We start from the raw sequence: 24,069 nt of genomic DNA, 5'->3' as shown, positions 1-24,069 counted from the left end.
TGGTATGTTGGTTTGCAAACTTATTGTTACTCTGATTTAGCAGAATCATTGACTAAGTTATATGGATTAGTTTAAAACTGGTATTTTCTTGTCAAAAAAAAAAAAATATATATATATATATATATGTACTTGATTTATTGGTTGAAACTGGTATGTTGGTTTGCAAACCAATTGATAGCATTCGATTGAGCAGAATCAACGACTAAGTTTATATCTTGATCTAGTGTAGAGAGACAATTCATGCACTTTTGCCTAGTGATTCTCACACGAATATTGTGGGTCATATTGAGAGAGATTTGAAGTTAGTTCCTCGTAACGGTTTGGTGTTTCAAAGAATGATCATTTGGATGTTGAAGGTTATACATATGCAGATTAGATTGGTCCTATCACATCTACTTCTGAATACATTATATTTGTTGGAGGTAATTGGTTAATTGGAAAAGCAAGAAGTAGAAGATAGTGATAATATAAAATGTAGAAATTGAGTTTCGTTGTCACATCCCGGCCCGGGCAGGATCACTTCCCAGGCCTGACTCCACCGTAGCACGATATTGTCCGCTTTGGGCCCTCAGTACACCCTCACGGTTTTGTTTTTGGGAGCTCACAAGCAACTTCCCAGTGGGTCACCCATCATGGGATTGCTCTAGCCCCCTTCTCGCTTAACTTCGGAGTTCCCATAGAATCCGAAGCCAGTGAGCTCCCAAAAAGCCTCGTGCTAGGTAGGGATGGGAATATACATATAAGGATCACTCCCCTGGGCGATGTGGGATGTCACAATCCACCCCCTTAGGGGCCTGACGTCCTCATCGGCATACCACTGCCAGGGTTAGGCTCTGATACCAAATTTCACATCCCGGCCCGGGCGGGACCACTTCCCGGGCCCGACTCCACCGTAGCACGATATTGTCCGCTTTGAGCCCCCAGCACACCCTCACGATTTTGTTTTTGGGAACTCACGAGCAACTTCCCAGTGGGTCACCCATCATGGGATTGCTCTAGCCCCCTTCTCGCTTAACTTCGGAGTTCCCATGGAACCTGAAGCCAGTGAGCTCCCAAAAGGTCTCGTGCTAGGTAGGGATAGGAATATACATATAAGGATCACTCCCCTGAGCGATGTGGGATGTCACAATCCACCCCCCTTAGGGGCCCGACGTCCTCGTCGGCATGCCACTGTCAAGGTTAGGCTCTGATATCAAATTTCACATCCCGGCCAGGGCGGGACCACTTCCTGGGCCTGACTCCACCGTAGCACGATATTGTCCACTTTAGGCCCCCAGCACATCCTCACGGTTTTGTTTTTGGGAACTAACGAGTAACTTCCCAATGGGTCACCCATCATGGGATTGCTCTAACCCCCTTCTCGCTTAACTTCAGAGTTCCCATGGAACCCGAAACTAGTGAGCTCCCAAAATGCCTCGTGCTTGGTAGGGATGAGAATATACATATAAAGATCACTCTCCTGGGCGGCGTGGGATGTCACATTTGTGGTATGTCTCATGTATTTGAGAATCATTTTGGCTGAATGTCTCTTAAAATCCGATTAACTATCCCATAATTTTAAAATCTTTTTAAATACTTCAAAATTCTAATTTGACTCCACCTCTAAACAAATTCCACCAAATTCATGCCAAAATTACAAACCACTCGTGTTGGTAATTTTTCTTGGGCCTGTAGTCAGTAAATGGAAGATGGGCCCAACCTGAAGCCCAAAGAAATCATAAAACCATAGAAATCGTTTTCTTCTCTCTTCCCCTAAAGCCTTTCCCAACTCTGAACTTCGTCGTCTTCTTTTTTTCTTCTGCCGGGCGAGCTTTTCTGGGCGAAATCCACAGTTCGTAGGGACGCCGAGTTAACTGTGAGTAATTTCGGGTTTTCCTGTACTTGGTTGAGCTTATTGTTTCTCGTGTAATGGTTAGTACCTTTTTTTCCTTGTAATTTCTCGTTAAGCATAGCATGACCACCAGGTGCTTGACGAAATGTCTCAAAGAGTTTTGACAAGTTGGAACTCGTTTGGCAATTGGGTTGTTCGCTTCTTTACTTTTAAATCCAATATTTTCTATGAAAATTGTATTTATCAGGAAAAATTAGATTAACCCACTTGCTGATTAGGAAATGAGGTTGTTTCGTATGCTATGTGGTTTGATCATTTGATGTGAGTGTGATCTTAATCTGCCTTTGAAATACCAAAAATTTTGGTTGTAATGTTTGTTGTTGGCTTCTGCAGGAGATATCTGGGTTTAATTCGAAATGGGTTGGAAAGCAGCTGAGAAACTCATTAGGCACTGGAAAATTCTCAGAGGAGATAATGTGAGGGGGGAATGTATATCATTTTCTCTGTCCCTCTTTCTTTATCTATTATTTATTAATTAACAATTTTCTATTCTCATGTGCAGGTGATGATAACAAGAGGCAAAGACAAGGGCGAGACGGGTGTCATCAAGCGAGTCATTCGCTCTCAGAATCGTGTCATCGTGGAAGGCAAAAATCTGGTATTAGTCTAGCCCTATGATTTGTAATTTGGTAATACTGTTTTGGTTTATCTGATTTTGTCTTGCAATTCTTTGAGCAACTTTATATACTGTTTCATTCAATATTATAGCATTTTTCTTCGTGAGAAAACTTGTTATGGATCCGTTCTGTTCTGGTCACTCCAATCCGATTGAGATTGTAGATGATCTCTATGATTATTGCAACAAAAATGTTCGACCATGTTTTTGGGGTTATGCACTTTTCTCACGCCTACCATTGAGCAAGTGGAATTGGCCAGTGTAATGTGGTTGGTAGTCTGTGGACAGTATGCTTACTTATTAAAAGTATCTTTGACGGTTGGAAGCTCTTCTAAGGGTCATCTTAGTAGTGAAATTCGCTGTCTTGTGCAATGCCTATGCAATGTGTCCCATTGTGTTGAAAAAATCATTGGGGCCTGAAGGATACCATGCAGACGAGAATAATGTAGTATATGATATTCAAGGCTTTTTTCTATCCAATTCTTATCGTTTCAATCTAATTTCTTTCAATGCTCAAGGCTTTTGTTTATTCGGTTCCAATGAGTTATCTGGATTTTGGTTGCTGCTGAACAATTACTCTGTCATTGCAGGTAAAGAAACATATCAAGCAAGGCCAAGGTCATGAAGGTGGGATTTTCACTGTCGAAGCGCCTCTCCATGCCTCAAATGTGCAAGTTGTTGATCCGGTGACAGGGTATGGATGCACTCATCTTCACATTATGTTTTTTTCCTTTGTTTCACTTTCAGTGTGGTGATCAAAATTTTCATCCTGCAGGAGGCCTGTTAAGGTCGGTGTGAGATATCTTGAGGATGGAACGAAAGTTCGAGTATCTAGAGGATTAGGCGCATCGGGATCTATAATCCCTCGTCCTGAGATCTTGAAAATAAGGACTACTCCAAGACCTACTGTTGGTACTTATCTCAAGTCCTGAGATCTATATTCTTTTGTTGCTACTTATATAACAAATATCTCAGTTCGCCATGTTTTCTGCTGATAATCGAAAATAAACTTTGGTTGCAGCTGGCCCCAAGGACACTCCGATGGATGTCGTGTTGGAGAAGACATATGACGCTAAGACGGGGAAGGGAATGCCTGAACTTTGAGATAATTAGTCTCCTACTATCATTCTGAAGCTTGGATGGAAGATTGTAGCAGAAAGAAATGAGACCATTTGTGATCAAAACCCGAAAGAAATGGGAGCATATTAGTTCTCGTATGTTTGGTGAAAATGGTTTAAGAATTTCTTGTACTGAATATGTGCCTACATTTTGTTATTTCGTTGGTAACATTGGACAAACGAAACGGCTTGTTTGCTATAGGATTTCTCAGGTTTAAGGCCGTTAATTTACTTAAAATCTCAGATGAACTTATTCTTGCATATGGACCATTTCTGATCGCCATACAAATACATGGATCTCTAACAGTGGATACATTTTTTCAAGATAACACAAAACGTTTCTACATATGTTTGGCAAACAATCGGAAAGGTGCTTGGGTCATGCCTAATTGGATAAATGGTCATCGTGGTGTTAGAGTAGTCAAAAGATAGTTTCTGCGGTAAAAAAAATTAAATTAAACCATTGTAGTAGAATCTGTTAGAAATTAAACCCGAAAACAAAAAAGCTTGTTATTTATACGTTAACCCATTAGCCATGGCTTCACACTCGCCCAAACTCTTTGCTACCACTGCCAGTTGAGAAGCAGCATATGTAACTTAGAATCAACATGACTGTTGAGAAGCACATCGCAGCTAACGGGCACTCCTCTATGCCTTATACGTACATGCCCATCTTCATATAGCACAAGGTTTTTTGGGAGCTCACTGGCTTCGGATTCCATCGGAACTCCGAAGTTAAGCGAGTTCGGGCGAGAGCATTCCTAAGATGGGTGACCCACTAGAAGGTTCTCGTTTGAGTTCCCATAAAGAAAACCGTGAGGGCATGGTCGGGACCCAAAGCGAACAATATTATGCTATGGCGGAGTCGTGCTCGGGATATGGTGGAGCTGGGATATGGTGGAGCCCATATCAAAATATAACAACCCTGATAAACTGACATACTCTGACTCGATTAGCCTTTCAACTAAGAGTGAAAAAAAACCTCCATCATAAAAGTGAAGAAATAACATTAACTTGATGACGAAGTTATAATAAAAAAAATATTATGATGTGAATTATTTTGAACCGAAATTCAAATCAATATCTACGTTATAATTCAAAACGAAAATTTGCAAGATACTAGTGAGAAAATGTGACAAGAAAATAAATTTAAAAACGAAAATAAATTGAGGAAGTCAATGGATAAATTTGTTTGTTAGCTAGAACCTTACATGTCCGTACTGTTGAGAATTAAGCTGCCTCCTAGCTTTAGAGACAACCTGCAGAAGGTAATCCTGCAGATGAAATCAGAAAGGAAGCAGAAAAGCATGAAGAAACGAAGACCTTACTAAAATTAGAAGGAACTTTTTAAATTCAACGGCTAGTTTCCTTTCCTAGTTTTAGAAAGATTACAGCTGGTGTTTTACTTTTAATTGTACTGAGCATTCTCATCTTCTTCCAAGTGGATGGATGATATCCTCCAAGAACCATTAATGGTCGAAGAGGAGTACTAGGTCCCTAGTTCTAGGATCTGGTTTTAGACCGGCTGTGGAAAGATATAGTCTTGTAACTTTGTCTTTGGAGATTAAGAAAAAATATATAGAAAGTCTTTTGCTCTTCTGCCTTCTCTCTAGAAAACAAAAACATAGAACATCTTCAGACGATTAATCAAAGTTTGAATTTTTATCAACCTAAACAATATGCCTGGTACCATTTCAAACATGGTATCAGAGCTCTAGGTCTGATTTCGAAGAAGGGACGTGATTCTGTGAAGATACAAATCCAGAAAGGGTTAAAGGTGGTACCTTTATAACCATTTGTGCTGTGCTACCTGAGAAGATGGCCGGATCAAGCTCCTCCGGTGGTGATTTACGAACACCACAATTTAATGGTTCAAACTACGATTTTTGGGCTGTAAAAATGGAAACCATTCTCATAGCATACGATCTATGGGATGTGGTTGAAATTGGTCTTGCTGGACAACAAACTTCCAGAGAGGAGACCTCTGAGGAAGAAGGAGAAAGCGAGTCAGAGCACTTTCCAGTTGAAAGACCAGTTGTTACAAAGGAGGAGAAGATCAAGAATGCCAAGGCTCTAAGTCTTATTCAAGGAGCAATCACTGATGAACTTTTTCCCAGAATCCGAAATGAGAAGACTGCAAAGGGTGCCTGGGAAATCTTGAGAAGAGAGTTCAGAGGAGACAAAAAGGTAAGAGCTGTGAAATTACAAGCCATTAGAGCTGATTTTGAATATCTAAGAATGAATGATGTTGAATCTCTGGATGACTACCTGGCTCGGTTTTTTGAGATAGTAAACAACTTGAAATCTCTAGGAGAAGATGTAACAGAAAAAAAGGATTGTTCAAAAGCTGTTGATGAGTCTAAGTAGAAGGTACAAGTCCATAGTGTCGATTATTGAAGAAACCAGAGATCTAGATACTATTAGGATTGAAGAAGTCCTAGCCTCAGTGAAAGTTTATGATAAGAGGGAAGATTTACATGATGAAAGAGACAAATACACAAGTACTGAGAGGGCTTTCAGTAGTCTTAAAGTTGGAGGAAATGGAAGTGGCACTGGAAATTTTAAAGGGTCTCAGTATAAATCAAATCCAAAGTTTGGTCAGTATAAGAAGGGAAAGAACTGGGGTCAGAATAGCAGCTGGAATAATGGTACTGGTGGTGGCTGGAACAACAAGTTTCCTGCACACAACAAACAAACCAGTGGCAGTCAAGGTAATGTGAAACCACTATGCCAAGTATGTGACAAATATCACTTTGGTATATGCAGATATAGAGGAAAACCCAAATGTGGCAGGTGCAGTCGGTTTGGTCATCTAACTAAGGACTGTGATAATGGTAAACAAGTTGCAAATTGTGCAAAGGAAGAAGATCTGGTCACAGGAACAATGTTCTATGCTTGTCATGCAAGTTCAATTGCATCAAGTAAGTCTGTGTGGTTTGTGGACAGTGCCTGCAGTAATCACATGACTTCTCAAGAGTCTTTATTGATCAATCTTGATAAGTCAGTGACCTGCAAAGTGAAAATGGGTACTGGTGATCTCGTTCAAGCCACAGGAAAAGGAACACTTGTAGTTGAGACAAGAAGAGGGAAAAGATACATAATTGAAGTGTTGCTGGTTCCAGGATTAGATGAAAATCTGTTAAGTGTTGGTCAAATGATGGAACACGGTTATTATGTTCTATTTGGTGGTAACATGGCTGTGATATTTGATGATAGTAATCTTGAAAATGTGGTAGCAAAGGTTGTTATGACTGGGAACAGATGTTTTCCATTGTCCTTTGAATCTATAAATGCAGTGGCTAGAAAAGCTTCAATTGAAGAAGAGTCAAGGATCTGGCATAAAAGGCTTGGTCACTTGAACTTTAACAGTCTGAAAAGGATGCAGAGAGAAGGATTGGTGCTTGGATTGCCTGCATTATCTGAGATGAAGGAAGTCTGTGAGAGTTGTGTTTCTGGGAAGATGCATATTGAACCATTCGATAAAGAGAAAGTTTGGAGAGCTAGTCAACCATTAGAACTGGTATACACTGATGTTTGTGGACCAATGCAAAATGAATCTGTTGGTGGCAACAGATACTTCATAACATTCATAGATGACTTCTCAAGAATGTGTTGGGTGTATTTTCTAAGGAACAAATCTGATGTGTTCAATGTGTTTAAGAAATTTAAAGCTTTTGTTGAGCTGCAAAGTGGTTTTAAGCTTAAGAAGCTGAGAAGTGACAGAGGAGGTGAATATACCTCCCATGAATTCTTGAATTTCTGTTCTAATATTGGAATGGAGAGACAGTTAACAGTGGCATACTCCCCTCAGCAAAATGGTGTTACTGAGAGAAGAAATAGAACTATTTGTGAAATGGCCAGATCAATGATGGCTGAGAAGAACATTCCTGTGATTTTTTGGGCTGAAGCAATTGGAACTGCAGTGTACTTGCATAATAGGTGTCCTACAATCTCAGTGAAGGGTAAAACACCATTTGAAGCTTTCACAGGAAGAAAACCAGGTGTAAAACATTTGAGAGTGTTTGGAAGTATTTGTTACAGCCACATTCCATCAAATCTGAGACAGAAATTTGATGATAAAGCAAACAAGGGAATATTTATGGGGTATGGCAGCTGTGAGAAAGGTTATAGGATCTATAATCTTCAAACTAAGAAGATCATACTCTCAAGAAGTGTTATATTTGATGAGAGCAAATCATGGAATTGGGAAAGCAAGCAAGAAGAAACTGTTTTCATGCCACTCAGTTTTGAAAATGAGAATCCAGAGCTAACTGAACCAGAAGGGCACATTCATGAAACTCAAAGCTGTGACTCTCCAAATATCACACAATTAGTGTCTGGTGATGAACAAGCCACTGGAAGTAACAATGGCAGTACTAGTCAAGGCTCAACACCAAGTAATACACCTGAGAAGCTGAGAAGCTTGGAAGACATTTATGCAAGATGTCATATGACTATCATTGAGCCTGAAACCTATCATGAAGCTATTGAAGACAATGCATGGAAGGAAGCAATGAATGCTGAGATTGAAACCATTGAGAAAAATGGAACTTGGGAGCTTGTGGAAAGACCTGCAGACAAGCCTGTTATAGGAGTCAGATGGGTGTTCAAAACCAAACTGAATCTAGATGAATCAGTTCAAAAACACAAGGCTAGGCTTGTGGCAAAAGGGTATGCTCAGAAACCTGGCATTGACTATAATGAAACCTTTGCTCCAGTGGCAAGGTTAGATACAATTCGAACCTTAATTGCCCTTGCAGCACAGAAGGGTTGGAAGTTGTTCCAATTAGATGTTAAATCAGCTTTTTTGAATGGAGTACTTGAGGAGGAGGTTTACACTGAGCAACCAGAAGGGTTTGAAGTCAAAAATGCAAGTCACAAGGTCTATAAGTTAAAGAAGGCACTTTATGGTTTGAAGCAGGCTCCTAGAGCCTGGTACAGTGAGATTGACACATATCTCACAAGCTGCAATTTCAAAAGAAGCATCAGTGAGGCTACCTTATATACTAGAACTGATGATGAAGGGAATATGATCATAGTCTCTATATATGTTGATGATATAGTATACACTGGAGGTAGCAATACATTGCTCAGTGAGTTTAAAAGGGACATGATGCAGAAATATGAGATGACTGACTTAGGACTCTTACACCATTTCTTGGGAATGGGAGTTCTACAAACTGAAAGAGGGGTTTTTATTCATCAAAGTAAGTATGCAAAGTCTTTACTTGCAAAGTTTGGACTGGAGGATTGTAAGTCTGTGACAATTCCTCTTTCCACTGGTGAGAAACTGAAGAAAATTGATGGAAGTGAGCTGACTGATGAAGGTTTATTTAGGCAGATTGTTGGCAGTTTGTTATATTTAACTGCAACCAGGCCTGATATAATGTATGCTGCTAGTTTGCTATCAAGATTCATGCATGGTCCCACGAAAAAACACATGGGAATAGCTAAAAGAGTTCTCAGATACATTCAAGGCACTCTCAACTATGGTATTGAATTCACAAGGGACAAGGAGGCTGTTTTGATTGGTTTTTGTGACTCAGATTGGGCTGGAAGTGAAGATGACAGTAGAAGTACATCTGGATATGCATTTAGCTTTGGAAGTGGTGTTTTTTCATGGGCCTCAGTCAAGCAAAACACAGTTGCATTGTCAACTGCAGAAGCTGAATATGTCTCAGCAGCTGGAGCAACAGCTCAAGCCATTTGGCTAAGATTTGTGTTGGATGATTTTGGTGAATTGCAAGCTGATGCAACACCATTGTTTTGTGACAACATGTCTGCAATATCAATGGTCAAAAATCCTGTTTTTCATCAGAGAACCAGACATATAAACAGGAAGTATCATTTTATTCGAGAAGCATTGCAGCAAGGATCCATTGATGTGAAGTATTGCAGAAGTGAAGAACAGTTGGCAGATATATTTACAAAAGCCTTGCCTAAAGATCGATTCAATTACTTGAGGATGAAGTTAGGAGTGAAGCCAGTAAGCAGCTTAGGAGAGGCTGTTGAGAATTAAGCTGCCTCCTAGCTTTAGAGACAACCTGCAGAAGGTAATCCTGCAGATGAAATCAGAAAGGAAGCAGAAAAGCATGAAGAAATGAAGACCTTACTAAAATTAGAAGGAACTTTTTAAATTCAACGGCTAGTTTCCTTTCCTAGTTTTAGAAAGATTACAGCTGGTGTTTTACTTTTAATTGTACTGAGCATTCTCATCTTCTTCCAAGTGGATGGATGATATCCTCCAAGAACCATTAATGGTCGAAGAGGAGTACTAGGTCCCTAGTTCTAGGATCTGGTTTTAGACCGGCTGTGGAAAGATATAGTCTTGTAACTTTGTCTTTGGAGATTAAGAAAAAATATACAGAAAGTCTTTTGCTCTTCTGCCTTCTCTCTAGAAAACAAAAACATAGAACATCTTCAGACGATTAATCAAAGTTTGAATTTTTATCAACCTAAACAATATGCCTGGTACCATTTCAAACACGTACGGGCTCCTGCCATGTTATTCACATGGACATGGCGAGCGCTGCACAAGACACACAGCAGACGCATCCTTTTGCATGCCGATAAAACTCGCCAGAAAAAAAATCCCCCAACTTTTTCTACTTCCGAAATAATTAAAGTACTACAGGACAAAGCAATCCAAAGCAAATCCAGAACCAAAACCTGACGCTACAAAAGCTTAGAAGGCATATCGAAATATATATACTCCATTGGAGCTCTGGATTGATCCATCAATCGACACGTAACACGGACACTGGACACTCGTCGTCATGCATGGCTTCGATCCTACTTCCTTATCCCATAATCTCTCCATATTTATAGTTTTCTTGCGTTCATCACCTCCATCAGAAAAACTAAGCAAAAATCTGAGATATATTCGTATAGAGTTATGGATTTGAAAGGTAGTGTACTTGTGGTTTGCTTGCTGCTGTCTGCTTTTTTTCTGAGTGCTTTTGTTGCTGTGGCTTTGGAAGATCCGGAGCTGAAGCAGTGTAAGCACCAGTGCAAACACCAGCGAGGGTTTGAGGAGTGGCAGAAGAAACAGTGCGAGAGGAAGTGCGAGGACTACATCAAGCAGAAGAGCGAGCAGGAGGAGCAGCGGGGGAGGTGGGAAGGAGGAGGAGGGGAAGGAGGAAGTTTTTACATACGTGAGAGAGAGGAGTTCGAGGGGCGGGGGCAACAACAACAAGAAGAAGGAGACGAGAATCCTTACTTCTTCGAAGACCAGCATTTCGAGACGAGGGTTCAAACTGAGGAAGGTAGGGTTCAGGTTCTGCAGAAATTCAACGAAAGGTCTGATCTTCTTCGTGGGATTGAGAATTTTCGAGTCGGGTTTCTTGTCACGGAACCTCATGCATTCGTTGCTCCAACTCATCTTGATGCCGATTGTGTCCTATTTGTTTTCCAAGGCAAGTCACTTGTTTAGTAATTGTCCTAATTATTTTAATTATTGTATGGTACTGGAATTACGTCTAATCATAATATGTAACATGACTATATATATATATATTGATAGTACGTAATATACTGTTATATATTTATTGAAACTATAATCTATGTGGTGCTGATTTCAGTACTACATAATAAGATGAATTATGTGTACGCTTATTAACTCATTAAGACGTTAATACCACAACCACAAAGTTTTCACTTTTTGGGTCCTAAATAATCCATTTTTTCTCGTTTTATGTGAATAAAGGTCGGCCAACAATCACTGTGGTGAAGGAGGAGAAGAAAGAGAGCCACAATCTTGAACGTGGAGATCTCTTTAGGATTCCGGCAGGCACCCCATTTTATATACTCAACAGAGACGAGAATGAAGGGCTCCATATTGTCGAACTTCTCAAAACAGTCTCTACCCCCGGAGAATACGAGGCGTTTCACTCGGCCGGCGGCCAAGACCCCGAATCCTTTTTCAAAGCATTCAGCCCCGAAGTTCTCCAAGCCGCTTTTAAGGTAACATATTTCAATTCCATTTCTGTTGAATATTTGTGCGTTTTTACTAATATGGCGGGTTAAATATGTTTGTGCTTCTAATTAAACAGACGGATAGGAATAAGTTGGATAGACTATTTGGGCAGCAGAGGCGAGGCAGCATCATAAGGGCCTCCAAAGAACAAGTACAGAGAATGAGCCAGCAGCATGGTCATGGCGGCAGTGAAGGCATTTGGCCGCTGCCTTTCCATGGCGGTGAATCATCTTCAAAAGATTCATTCAATCTTTTTAAGAAGCATGCTTCCCAAGAAAACAAGTTTGGCCGTCTCTTTGAAGCTGATTTCAAAGACTTCAAGCAGCTTCAGGAGTTTGACCTCCTCGTCTCCTTTGCTAACATCACCAGGGTAAGAACATATGAAAAAAATACTGGTTCGAGCTGCAAATCATGTTTTCACAAACCATAGTTGGACACATGCATAAATTCATCCTTTCATGTTTTTGATGACTTCTTTACATAAGTTTATAAATCATCGATCCTTTCACGTTTTTAGTGATTGACTTTTCTTATTAAGTGTGGACTTGCTTCTTTCATATAAGCTTGTAAACTCATCTTTTCGTGTCTAATGACTTAATTTTGCGTATGCGTGTCAAAATGTGATTTCGCAAAAGTATCTACTTAGATATGTTGCAGACAGTGATTTCACTGAACTCTTGAATTCAGAAGAGCGACATGTTCGTATTTCTTTTTAAATTTTACCAATCCAATTCACACAAATCCTACGTAGCTTAAAAATGAGTAACCAATGAATTCTCCGTTTTTGTTGTGATACAGGGTGCTATGGAAGGTCCATTTTTCAACTCAAGGGCTACAAAGATATCAGTTGTGCTAGATGGTGAAGGCCACTTTGAGATGGCATGCCCGCATGTTGGCAAACAACGCCAGCACAGTGGAAGGTCACAACAGAGACAAAAGAGCAGCCCAACTTACCAAAAGATGAGCGGAGACTTGAGGCGCGGAGCGGTGTTTGTTGCCCCCGCCGGCCATCCTGTCACAATCATTGCCTCAAGGAACAATAACCTCCAACTCCTCTGCTTCGAAGTCAATGCTCGAGACAACATTAGGTTTCCACTGGTAGGGAAGAACAATGTGGTGAGCCAGTTCGATAGGCAAGCCAAGGAGCTGTCGTTTAACGTGCCAGCGAGCGAGGTGGAGAGTATTTTCAACAACCAGAAAGATGAGTTGTTTTTCGAAGGACCAAATGAGCAGCCTCAGCACGGCTGGGTTTATGCATGAAAGTTCGAGGTTTTGTGAGAAGCCCTAAGGAGGAGGATGTTGGAGTTTTGGGGTACCGATATATATATTATAACGCGGTGAACTAATGTAAATGTTGGGTTGTAACCTTGAATAAGAGATCAGGACTTCTGTGGTACCTATATGTATATTATAACGCTGTCAACTAATGTAAATGTTGGCTTGTAACCTTAAGTAAGAGGTCAGGACTTGTATGCCAACTAAATGTTGTAAATTTCGGGTTGTGATCTTAAACAAGAGCAAGGGATGAGAGTATGTTTTGTTTTCATTTATTTTGCGTTCTATTAATTTAGTGTAGAATATTGCACAACAAAATTAGAAGATCCGTTCATCGATAGCGCAATTATTAAGTAGTGAAGGATACACTCGACTTTATCCTCGTTGCATCCTAACGATAGGGCTGGCAGCAGCTACTGTTTTTTCGTAGTTTTTCAGTTAAGCGAACTGAGAACTTGGCCAGCGATGCCATTGTGTGCTTAGCGTACATCTCTATGATTGAGAGCAGGAAGCGTTAATGGGCCTAAACAATTAACTTTAAAATTTTTTAAAAAAAAGGTGCGGATTCGTTTAATCCACTTTTCTGCTTGTTATTCATCGTTATATTCTCATTACAAACAAATCAATATCTTGTGGCATTGCAAGAATATATATATATATATATATATAGAGAGAGAGAGAGAGAGAGAGAGAGAGAGGGGTAATGTTAGGAAGATTAAATGTGATAACTAAATGTCATGGAAATTGATAATTGAATTATTACTTGTGTTGATTAATGTTGTTGATTAATGTGCTTAATTATAATTGGCAACACATCATTTAGTTTGCAAATTTAATCTCTTTACGTAAAAGAATAGTTGTTAGAGGCAGCTAGCTAGCCATGAATTCGTACTGTCTTCTCCGTCAAACACGACTCTTAAAGAATAGTCACTAGAAACTACACTTCCTTCAACTACTCCTCCAAGTCCCCCTCTCCTCAAGGGCTGGATGGGTTTCTCCAAAAACTTGCTAACAATCTCACTACTCTATATCCACCGCTAGCATGCGTTCCTCGTCCGATACTTCTGAACCCTTACGTATGATTCTTCAACTTCTCGTCTCCAATTCTACGACTCTCTCCGCAGATGCCTCCAACCTCTGGATTAGCAGAAACTTCTTTCTCCAGCTGTTTATCAACATACTTTCTAGTCCTTGTTCGCTCAGGCTTCGAGAGAATGTGAGTGTCCAACTCAAATAAAGTTTGGTAATCACTAACAAATTCACGTTGAGTAGATTTTTGAAACTTGACTCTTTGGAATAGGCTTTGCGGTTGATGTGTTGTGATGACCAAACCGGCCTTACAAATAAGGTTATGGCGATGATGGCCTGGTGGTGCAATGGAGAATGGCATCAGCAGAACGGCCATTTTTCCTTTTCCGATTGCAGGTGGTTTTTGTAGGTCTCTAGTTTGTTGAAGTACGTAGTAGGCTAGTAGCTAATTTAGCTAGGGATTAGAATCGGTCACTTAACCAAACCAAAACAAAAAAATGATTAGAGTCGGTCAATAAAAACGATTCACAATTATATTTTAAAAACAATACTTGATTACTCAAAGCATGAGTGGAGCCAGACTTTTCAGTGAGGAGGGCCTCTCACAAAGTTTTTTTTCTTTTTTATATATTTTTTTAAATATAGTATTTACAAATCTATTAAACATCATGTTAATTATATATATTAAAAGTAATCAAATGTCCAACATAACATGCATAGATAATATTACATATTCACAAAAATTATAATTGCCCGCGACGAGTTTTTATGTTTTAAAATCATTGTATTATAACTTCGTCACCTATACTATTAAATTCAATTAGGTCAATAAAAACTTTACAAACCGTAACTCTCATGTATTATGTAGAATAAAGAAGAAACAATAATAGAGAACTAAAGAAATTTAAAACTTATTTGTTGAATACATTTAGAATTTGGGGTGATAAATTAAATGTATGAGATTTCAACAAGAAAAAAGGGAATAGCTCTGGCACCTGACAGCACTGTTAAAAGTTTAAATGAAAATTGAACAATTTCTCTTCAAAGAAGGGCGAAATATTGCTTTGATTTAAATGCTATTAATTTGTGTTAGGGAAATAAATAAAATACTAAAGTTAATTGTGAGATGAGTTGTTGTAGTTATGTTTGAAATTTTTGGAAAGCATGACTTCAACTCTTCAAGCAAAAGAAAGACGCATAATTCCATAATATATATATAAGTCAGGATAGGCCTAGGCATGCCCTGTTCCCTTACTCCCTCCGACAGTGAGCATGAGTAGGAGTTACTACTTAAAATTGTTCTTTGATGATTACAGAACTATGTGTTTATAATCGGAACCGTTTATATTATAAATCACTATATCTCGTCTCTACAAAAAATCAATCATAACTAAGGTCGGTTATTCATCGAATTGGATAAAAACAGATAAATGGAATTAGTAAAAACATTACAAACCGTCGACATATCTACTACAATAGATTGTCCAAACGACCTTAGTTGTATTCATTTTTTGCAGAGATGATTTTTAGTAAGTGATTTATAATATGAACAGTTCTGATCATAAACATGAAGCTCTGTAATTCAAACGCAGAGAGTTTTGAGTATGAGTTCCTACTTATCTTTGAGTAGTCAAACATTATTCATATTTTAATAGCTTATTGAAATAGTCATTGGGTCATGCTATAATATAATTTGATTGCAATTTCTTCTTAATAAATGATTTCTGCATACGCATTTCTTGATACCAAAATGTCCTTTCCTTTTCTGCCCCTTCCCTGAACCTATCCAATTACAATAAGCCCATCTGTTCATGGATAAGCCCAAAAGAAAATTCATATTTTCACATTTCACAACTTTGGACCCGCCTTCTTCCCTCGCTCACTTCGACACCTCCTGTCTCTCTCTCTCCCTCTGTGATATTCAAAATTTCATCTTCTTCTTCTGCCAGGCTCTTTGCATCCAACTCCGGCGACATGCCGACGCCAAATTAACAGTAACCATGCCCACCTTTCTAGTACTTGAACTTATTCTTGCATGTCCAATGGGACGTGCTTCTCCTTTCAACCTCAGTCGATCACCACCTGCTTGATAAAATGCCTCAGCGAAGTTGGCCGCTTCAATGTCTTTGGTTACTTGCTTCTATGGGTAGAATTTCTGGTGATTTTCGGGTAGTGAGTTGATTGGTAATTTTTCTTTGACTGGATAAGATGTTTTGTATGAAGAAATTCAGCTATCGGACAACTTCAGCTTGCCCATCTGTTCTTTATCTTCTACTTGCTGATGCTAGTTGTAGTGTAGCTCGGATATCGGAATCTCATCTTCGAGCTTCTTCGAGTGCTGGGTCAGTTTGTGGGTTTCCCGGCTCTTCTTCTTTGGCCAAGTCAAAAGTCCGAGATGATAAACTTACACCTAAAGGAAGCTTCTTTTCGACTATGGCGGGAACAATCTTGGTCCAGGCTCGAGATCCAGCTAAGTTAACTGTGGAGATACAGAATGCAATTGATGAGCACAGACTAAGTGATGCTTGGAAGTTGCATGAGCGGCATATGCAGATGGAAGGGTTTCCTAGGAAATCCGTTATGAATGAGCTCGTAACGAGTTTTGTGGAAAGCTTTGATGTTCAGTGGCTGGAGAAGGCGTACGGGCTGGTAGAACATGCTATTGAGAAAAGTAAACTGAATTTGTTAGAGAAGGAAACGCTGATTTATCTGTCTTTTGGGCTTGCCAAAGCCGGATTACCTAATCCTGCGTCGACTGTTTTGAGAAAGATGGTAGAGATGGAACAGTTTCCCCCTGTTGCTGCCTGGTCTGCAATCTTGGCTTACATGTCTCGAACAGCTCAAGGGGCTTACCTTGCTGCAGAGTTGATTCTCGAGATAGGTTACCTATTCCAAGATAACAGGATCGATCCGCGTAAGAAGTGTAATGCACCTTTGATTGCTATGAAGCCTAATACTACTGCTTTCAATGTCGCTTTGGCTGGCTGTCTCATATTTGGGACAACTAGGAAAGCCGAGCAGATCCTTGACATGATGCCTCGAGTTGGTGTCAAAATGGACGCTAACTTGTTGATATTAATGGCACAAGTATATGAGAGAAATGGACGAAGAGATGAGCTTACGAAACTTCAACGATACATAGATGAAGCCCACAACCTTACCGATATCCAGTATCGGCAATTCTACAACTGCTTGTTGACTTGCCATTTGAAATTCGGGGATCTAGATTCTGCATCCAACATGGTCTTGGAAATGCTAAGGAAGGCAAAAGCAGCACGAAGTTCTCTTGCAGTAGCAACACTGGTATTTGATGCTGCTGGAAAGGGCAACAAGTCTCTTGGACCGGGATCTCTGTCCGGTAAAAGTTCAAGCTATGTAGAATCAAATGGTTATGAAGATAATGGTTTAAGTAGCCCGTTAGTATCTTATGATGAGTTTTCTAGGGACAGAAATTTCTTGAGACTTGAGACTGATGCAAAGGAAGTACTTGGTGCAGTGTTAGCTAAGTTGCCGAGCCAAATCAAATTGGTAACAACTGACCGCGGTATCCTCCAGCCAACTGAAAAAATTTTCGTGAAATTAGTCAAGGCGTTTCTGGAAGCAGACAAGACCAAGGATTTGGCAGAGTTTCTTATAAAGGCCGACAAAGAAGATTCCCCAGCATCCAATGACGATTCAGCCTTGGTTCATGTAATTAATTCGTGCATATCACTTGGATGGTTAGACAAGGCGCATGACCTTCTCGATGAGATGTTTTTGGCTGGTGTAAGAACCGGTTCAGCTGTATACTCCTCTCTTTTAAAAGCATATTGTCAAGCAAAGCAAGCGGGAAATGCAGCATCACTTTTAAGAGATGCTCGTAAAGCCGGGATCCAGCTAGACTCAAGCTCTTATGAGGCATTGATCCAATCGAGGGTTATTCAAAATGATACACAGGGAGCCCTCCATTTGTACAGAGAGATGAAGGAGGCTAAGATACCAAAAGCTGGCCATCAGGAGTTCGAGAGGCTAGTACATGAATGTGCAGGGGACGGTGAACCTAAGTTGATGGTAAAGCTCTTGCAGGAAATCAAGGAAGGGCAGAAATCCGATGCCGGGGTTCACGACTGGAACAACGTAATCCATTTCTTCTGCAAGAAGAGACTCATGCAAGACGCTGAGAAGGCGCTGACGAAGATGAGAAGCCTCGGGTACACCCCAAATGCACAAACATTCCATTCTATGGTAACTGGTTATGCTGCTGTAGGAGGAAAGTATACAGAAGTGACCGAGTTGTGGGGTGAGATGAAGTCCATTGCTGCTGCCACCTCAATGAAATTCGACCAGGAGCTCCTGGATTCGGTTCTTTACACCTTCGTGAGGGGCGGATTTTTCAGCCGAGCAAATGAAGTTGTGGAGATGATGGAGAAGGGGAAGATGTTTGTCGACAAATACAAGTACCGGACGCTTTTCTTGAAGTACCATAGAACAAGTTACAAAGGCAAGGCTCCCAAATTCCAGACAGAATCCCAACATAAAAAGAGGGAGGCTGCATTGGTGTTTAAGAATTGGGTTGGAGTTTGTTGAAGAGAACGCCTTTATTTGCTTCATACATGCCTCAATTTCAGCCTAATCAAGTTAATAAAGTATGATTTGCTTGCTTATGTCAATTAGTTCTTCACTCAACGGTCCAGCACTAATATATTCTCTAACTTAACTACCTGTGAGATTTTATCACAAAATGTCCTAGTATAATTAGGTATGAAATCACTCAATATAATATTTTGTGACGGGTTTTTTATTTTTCAATAGATTTTATTAATTTACATATTATAATATAAGTGAATGACATGTTGATTTATCACGAACCTAAGGTATTGTAATAATTAGTGGCGGATCCAAAAAAGAATATTAGGGGGATCAGTAAGAACAGTGTGCAACGCGCAATTTTTTTTTTAAACAGAAATAGCATGTATATCGTCATTTCATCGAATCTTGATAGGTCTGAAATCATTTGAAAAGGCATATTGCACACCTATTAATGCCTCATTTGCGTGGGTAACTAACATGTTCCAAGGCTACTCCCATATGAATGCTTAACAAAGAAACACACTTATCTTGAACACACTAACAATGCCTGATATCATTGCATCCCATTAATATATTTGTCCAAGAATGATGATGCTTTGTTATTCTCTGAGATCACCATTTCATTTACTTTGCATTTTTGGATAGTTTTTTACTTGGTTCTTTTTTTCTGCCTACAATTGTAATCACAATCAACAAACAAGTCAGAGGTAAATAATATTAGGACTAGACTGTAAAGGGGCAATACCTCTCTAACGCATTTTATCAAGCAGTTGAGGGGCATATATGAAGGGCAACTCCAACTTTCAAAGGGGCAGCATCCAAGTCATCCATGGAGATTTACAGGAGTTTGGAGGGTCAGTTGACCCCGCTTGCCCCTAAGTCAGTCCGCCCCTGGTAATAATACTAGATTGGTTTAATATAATATAAGTGAATTAGTAATATCACGCGATGATGTGACAGTACGCTGAAACTTCTCAATATTAACCACGTAGTTCACTCAAACTATAACACATGAACTAGTAGCACTATGTGAACGTATCAAAAGCAAGAATTTGAGAAAATCAATTGCCAAAATTATCCATGTCGTGTAAGGAAATTACCAAAATCATCCATATCGTGTAAAGAAATTGCCAAAATTATTCACCCCAAATTAGACTATTGAGTGAAGAATCTTTGTAGATCTTGCTTTTACAACTAAACCAATACCGTTTCACATTTTTATTCAACCATCCTTCTAATATAAAAGCTTTCATCAATAAAACACTAATCTCCATTAGAACATTATAAAAAAAATGCGAACAAATATATAATGAGTCTTCGTATTCAACAAGTCTCTTAGAGTTTATTAACTTTCAAACGTAAAGATTAATCAAGACAGTGGCAGTGACCAAGATTTTTAGAATAGTACTTATGTGATATTCCTTTTGTTATTGAAAATTATTGTTGTAGTAAGAAGTTCATAGTGTAATTGTTTGATCTCTATTGGCTGCTGAGAAAAGCAAGAAAATTTTTGAGTTGTGAACTATAATTTTTCTCCTTCTCCTTCTCTTTTACTATTTTCGTTGTGTGATTGCACAATTTCTGTTTGGCAGCTGAGAAAATCCAAGGAACTAAGTAAAAAGGGAAAATGTTTGTGTTGTTGTGATGTATGATTCTTCTTCTTCTTCTTCTTCATTATTTTTGCATCTGTTCTGCCGTTTGAATTCCCCTGTTTTCCTTCTCAATCATGACTACGATTCTCCGTCTACAATATATTTGAATTATACATTACTGCAAAGTTGTTTATATGCCTGTGGCAGCAAACTTATTGAAATTTGATGTGTTCCGAATTTAATTTCGCGGCGTGATGCAAAACCTTCGCACCTTTTGCTCACCTGAATGCCGTGACCACCAATTTAACATCGGGAACGTAACAGAGCAACCAAAGTAAGTACCTCTTTAATCTACTAAAACCATGTACAGCATGACATACAATGTGAATGCTGAAGAAACTAGCTAGGCGCTACACAGGCGGTGGATGGAAGTCATGTTTTTGAGATTGGCATTGCACTTTTCACTTAGCAATGGTTGGTCTTGTACATTTAGATTGTCACATTCAACTTATCGTTAAATTTATTATTTCGGTGTTTTGTTTTTGTGGTTATGGTGGACCTGAAACATCTTATGTAAGACTTGGGAATGCAAGCTGGAACGGAATTTCCGTTTCCTCCATTGGTATTCCGAATCCAAATCCGTAAATTTCCGAATCTGAACATTTTATAAAAAGATTGGATGGTAATTGTATTTATTTTCTTCAATTTACTAAGTTGGATAAGGGATCCATATTGCCTAGTACTCTTGTAGCCACCATCCTCCCATCAGGTTTAATTTCTTGTAGAGATTTATGGCCCACTGAAGTTACTCATTGGGCTACTACGTTCTAGAGCCCAATTATTGTGGACTTTCAAGTTCGAGTTAATAAGCTCTAGAGACCAATCGAACAATGTGAGGTAATAAGTTCTGGAGCCCAATTATGGATTATGAAAACGTGTATATAACACTCATCACGAGATTCCCTTAAGGACGAGGCTCAATAAGTATGTATGAGGATGCATGAAATGAAGTGGTGTACTCGATGTTTAGGTTCGGTTTACGTGAAGTAAATTTGGTTGTCACAAGGAATATATATCCATGTTTTTGTGACACAATGACACTTATAACGAAAATCTTTGAAGGGCAAGACATAAAAGAAAAGTATAAGTATCACGACTAGTAAACTCAAATGTCTAGGTTCAAGTTTACACGCAAGTTTGGTTATCACTAAGTCCATTGACAGATCCACGTTGGGACTCGGAGGCTGGAAAAAACACAAGGCATGTCCTTTAGGGGCCCTTCAAATGTTGATACGAGACCTTGTGTGTCCATTAAGTATTTGATGAAATGTATGATCAGCATGACTAATCGGCATCACTTGGCAATTGGTAGAGATCTCGACAGAACACAATGCACAACATGCCTTGGCAAAAGACAACCAAAACATTAAATGTTTGATGAAATGTACCGTTAAAAACTTGAAAACAAAATTGTGCTTCCATTTTCATTTATAAAAAATAAAAATAAAAAAAACTTCGATTTTTTACACTATTCAATCGCAAAATGATTAGCCACAAAAGTGATTAATTAAACTCGTACCTAAAATCCCAAATCACTTGCAGAATTATCAGAGCCAATTAAAGCGATGAGTGATGAGTGACGTCTTTCAAATACGAGGTGGAAAATTTTCGAAACACGAGAAGGGTCTGCCAAGACTGCCATGGCTGACTGAAGAAGCTACAGCCTCCATACTTCTGAAGAAAGAGGGTGTGCACGTGGAAGTTAATATATAGAGAATGCCAATTAATTAGTCTTCAAATATGACACTAACGATGATATCACCATCACAAATATTGTAGACAGTGAGTAATTAATCTCTGCCTCTGATGACTAGTGTTGACCGTTGGATCATCGCAAGCCCTCGTGTGCGTCTGACGCACTGAGTCGTCCTCAGCAGCCAGCAGCACTGACGCCTTGTACAACAAGCAATGGACAATGACTTTAATTTCCCCCCAAAACCCTAATTAAAAAAAGTTCTTAAGTAACCATGACATCAGTCAAAACGTTGCAGTTTTGTACTTTCTCCGATCATATCATCCTATCTATATCTAGCTTTAGATTTTATTAGCTTTCAGAAGTTATCTCCTGAGACATTGCCACTTCCATGTTTAAGACCAAATCATTCTGTCAATATTTCCAGACAATGAGTAAATGCAGATTAGAGTTTAGGGTTTAGTGCGTCACACACACTTCATTATTCCGAATCGATCCTCTCATTGTGTTTTGGCACTTAGCTGTCTGGATTCTGGAAATTGTTCACAATATTCATCGGTTTTAGGGTTTCTAGGGTTTTGGGGTTTCTAGGGTTCTTAGGGTTTTTGAAAAGTGGGAAAAGTGGAATTTTTGTTTGTGTGCATTGTAATTATAAATCAATAGTTTGATGATGGCGTGGGATGAGTAGGGTTTTGAGGCCATAACTTTGACTGGGTGGGACTTTGAGAAAAAAACACATGCTGAGAACATGCCCTCGTGCCATCTTCAAGCGTGCGGCAAATATTGTCAGAATTTCTTGGACAAATTCCACGTTTAGAAAATGTTTCATCTAGAAGAGGAGAACACTTGCGTTAGAATTGGAGACCTCTTAAGGTGAAAGAAGAACCGGTTATAATATTTATATGGTGAAATATATGATGTAACATTAGTGAGGATCAAAGGAGGACTTTCCTCGCTTCTGGAAAGTAGGATAGTATTGTCGTTTAACAAATTTTGAAACCCATTCAAAAAGGAAAAAGTGAAGAAGTAGCTAGCTAGCATGATTTCTTGTCACTCTTGAATCTGATACTGTTTAAAGTGATACAAATGTGGTTTCAGATAACGGTAGTGATTGGTCATGTGCAACATATATGTGCAAAGTCATCATTTAGATCGTATGTATAAAGGAAGAACCAAAGCTACCTAGGACCACATGACGCAGCTGCAGCATAAGCAAGTAAATGATTGAATGTTGCATTGCATCAGGCATATTGATCATGACAAAACACTGAAATTACAATGATATATATACATCATGCAGGTGCAGAAAATATGTAGTTGGTCATCATGACTACTGTTGCTGCTGCTGCTGCTTATGATGCTTTTAAGATATTTGGATCGAATCGATACATCTATGCTTTAATAGATTATAGTTAATTTGAATAGGGTAACGATTTTGACCATCCGTTTTCAAAGGACTTAAAAATTAACGTGATAACTATTTTCGGTTTTAATGAATAGGTTCTCTACTTACATCAACTAGCATATGATGGCGGTCATGTATCGCCCTTCAGGACATCTATCTTTGAAGGAGGTAGGGAGGTTCGACTTAACTTGTTCCCGATAGGGTACTACAAAAGAGAATTGAATTCGGGTTATCAAGAAGCATGATTGATTCTCCCTGAATCGATGTCCAGTCAATTGATGAGGACTGTAAATTCGTCGACAATATATCTAAGTACGTAGTCATTTCATATATCCATCAGCGTAATACTTTTGTGAATGTGCCTATGCGGGATTAAATGATTTATATCCATTCAACTTATAACATGTCTTAAATTTGTAATGCTGCATCGTCTTAAATTCTTATGACGCGCCGATTCTTCTTATACAGATAAGTTAATTGTAATTGGTTTATAGTAAATTAGTTTACTGAATCTGTAATCTAATGTTTTGTTGTTGTGATTTTAGAATATCTCTTAAATCAATCTCACTCATTCGACTTCGTTACCTTATTAGACGCAAGACGTGAGGCTTGGAGACAAAATTTCGAGACTAATGTTCGGGTCATGGGCGATTGGTAACTGGACATGGGATACCAAAATCCAACACAAAACAAAAGTGTTTAATCAACTCGACCTTTTAATCCAATGTTACGCCAAACATCGTATGTTGTTAGGATGCAAAGACAGAGATCAGTACGCAGGATGGTCGTGTAGGAAGGTGAACCCTTCCTTCACTTTTTCCCTTTAGGCTTCTTCAAAATCTGTCC

General features: G+C 39.2%; 3 protein-coding genes across 3 annotated transcripts; all 3 read left to right on the top strand.

The window, feature by feature from the left end:
- Positions 1–1,715: 1,715 nt before the first annotated feature.
- Positions 1,716–3,886, top strand: LOC137743315 (uncharacterized). Its single transcript, XM_068483182.2, has 6 exons — positions 1,716–1,855; positions 2,225–2,307; positions 2,394–2,489; positions 3,098–3,201; positions 3,283–3,419; positions 3,529–3,886. The coding sequence occupies exons 2-6, from the start codon at positions 2,248–2,250 to the stop codon at positions 3,609–3,611; spliced, it is 480 nt and encodes a 159-aa protein (XP_068339283.2). The 5' UTR covers positions 1,716–1,855; positions 2,225–2,247; the 3' UTR covers positions 3,612–3,886.
- A 6,447-nt stretch (positions 3,887–10,333) lies between these two features.
- Positions 10,334–13,146, top strand: LOC137741617 (vicilin Jug r 6.0101-like). The gene is made up of 4 exons (XM_068481313.2): positions 10,334–11,040; positions 11,331–11,587; positions 11,677–11,970; positions 12,399–13,146. The coding sequence occupies exons 1-4, from the start codon at positions 10,521–10,523 to the stop codon at positions 12,858–12,860; spliced, it is 1,533 nt and encodes a 510-aa protein (XP_068337414.2). The 5' UTR covers positions 10,334–10,520; the 3' UTR covers positions 12,861–13,146.
- Positions 13,147–15,732: 2,586 nt separating this feature from the next.
- On the top strand, positions 15,733–18,553 carry LOC137743647 (pentatricopeptide repeat-containing protein At1g03100, mitochondrial). The gene has a single exon (XM_068483579.2). It carries the CDS (start codon positions 16,113–16,115, stop codon positions 18,468–18,470), a length of 2,358 nt encoding a protein of 785 aa, XP_068339680.2. The 5' UTR covers positions 15,733–16,112; the 3' UTR covers positions 18,471–18,553.
- Positions 18,554–24,069: the final 5,516 nt, after the last annotated feature.

Source organism: Pyrus communis, chromosome 11 (assembly GCF_041283825.1).
Source record: "Pyrus communis isolate YQ-2024b chromosome 11, ASM4128382v1, whole genome shotgun sequence".
NCBI classification, from domain to species: domain Eukaryota; kingdom Viridiplantae; phylum Streptophyta; class Magnoliopsida; order Rosales; family Rosaceae; genus Pyrus; species Pyrus communis.
Note: the sequence above shows the minus strand (reverse complement) of the source record. Positions and strands in the feature narration are given on the sequence as shown.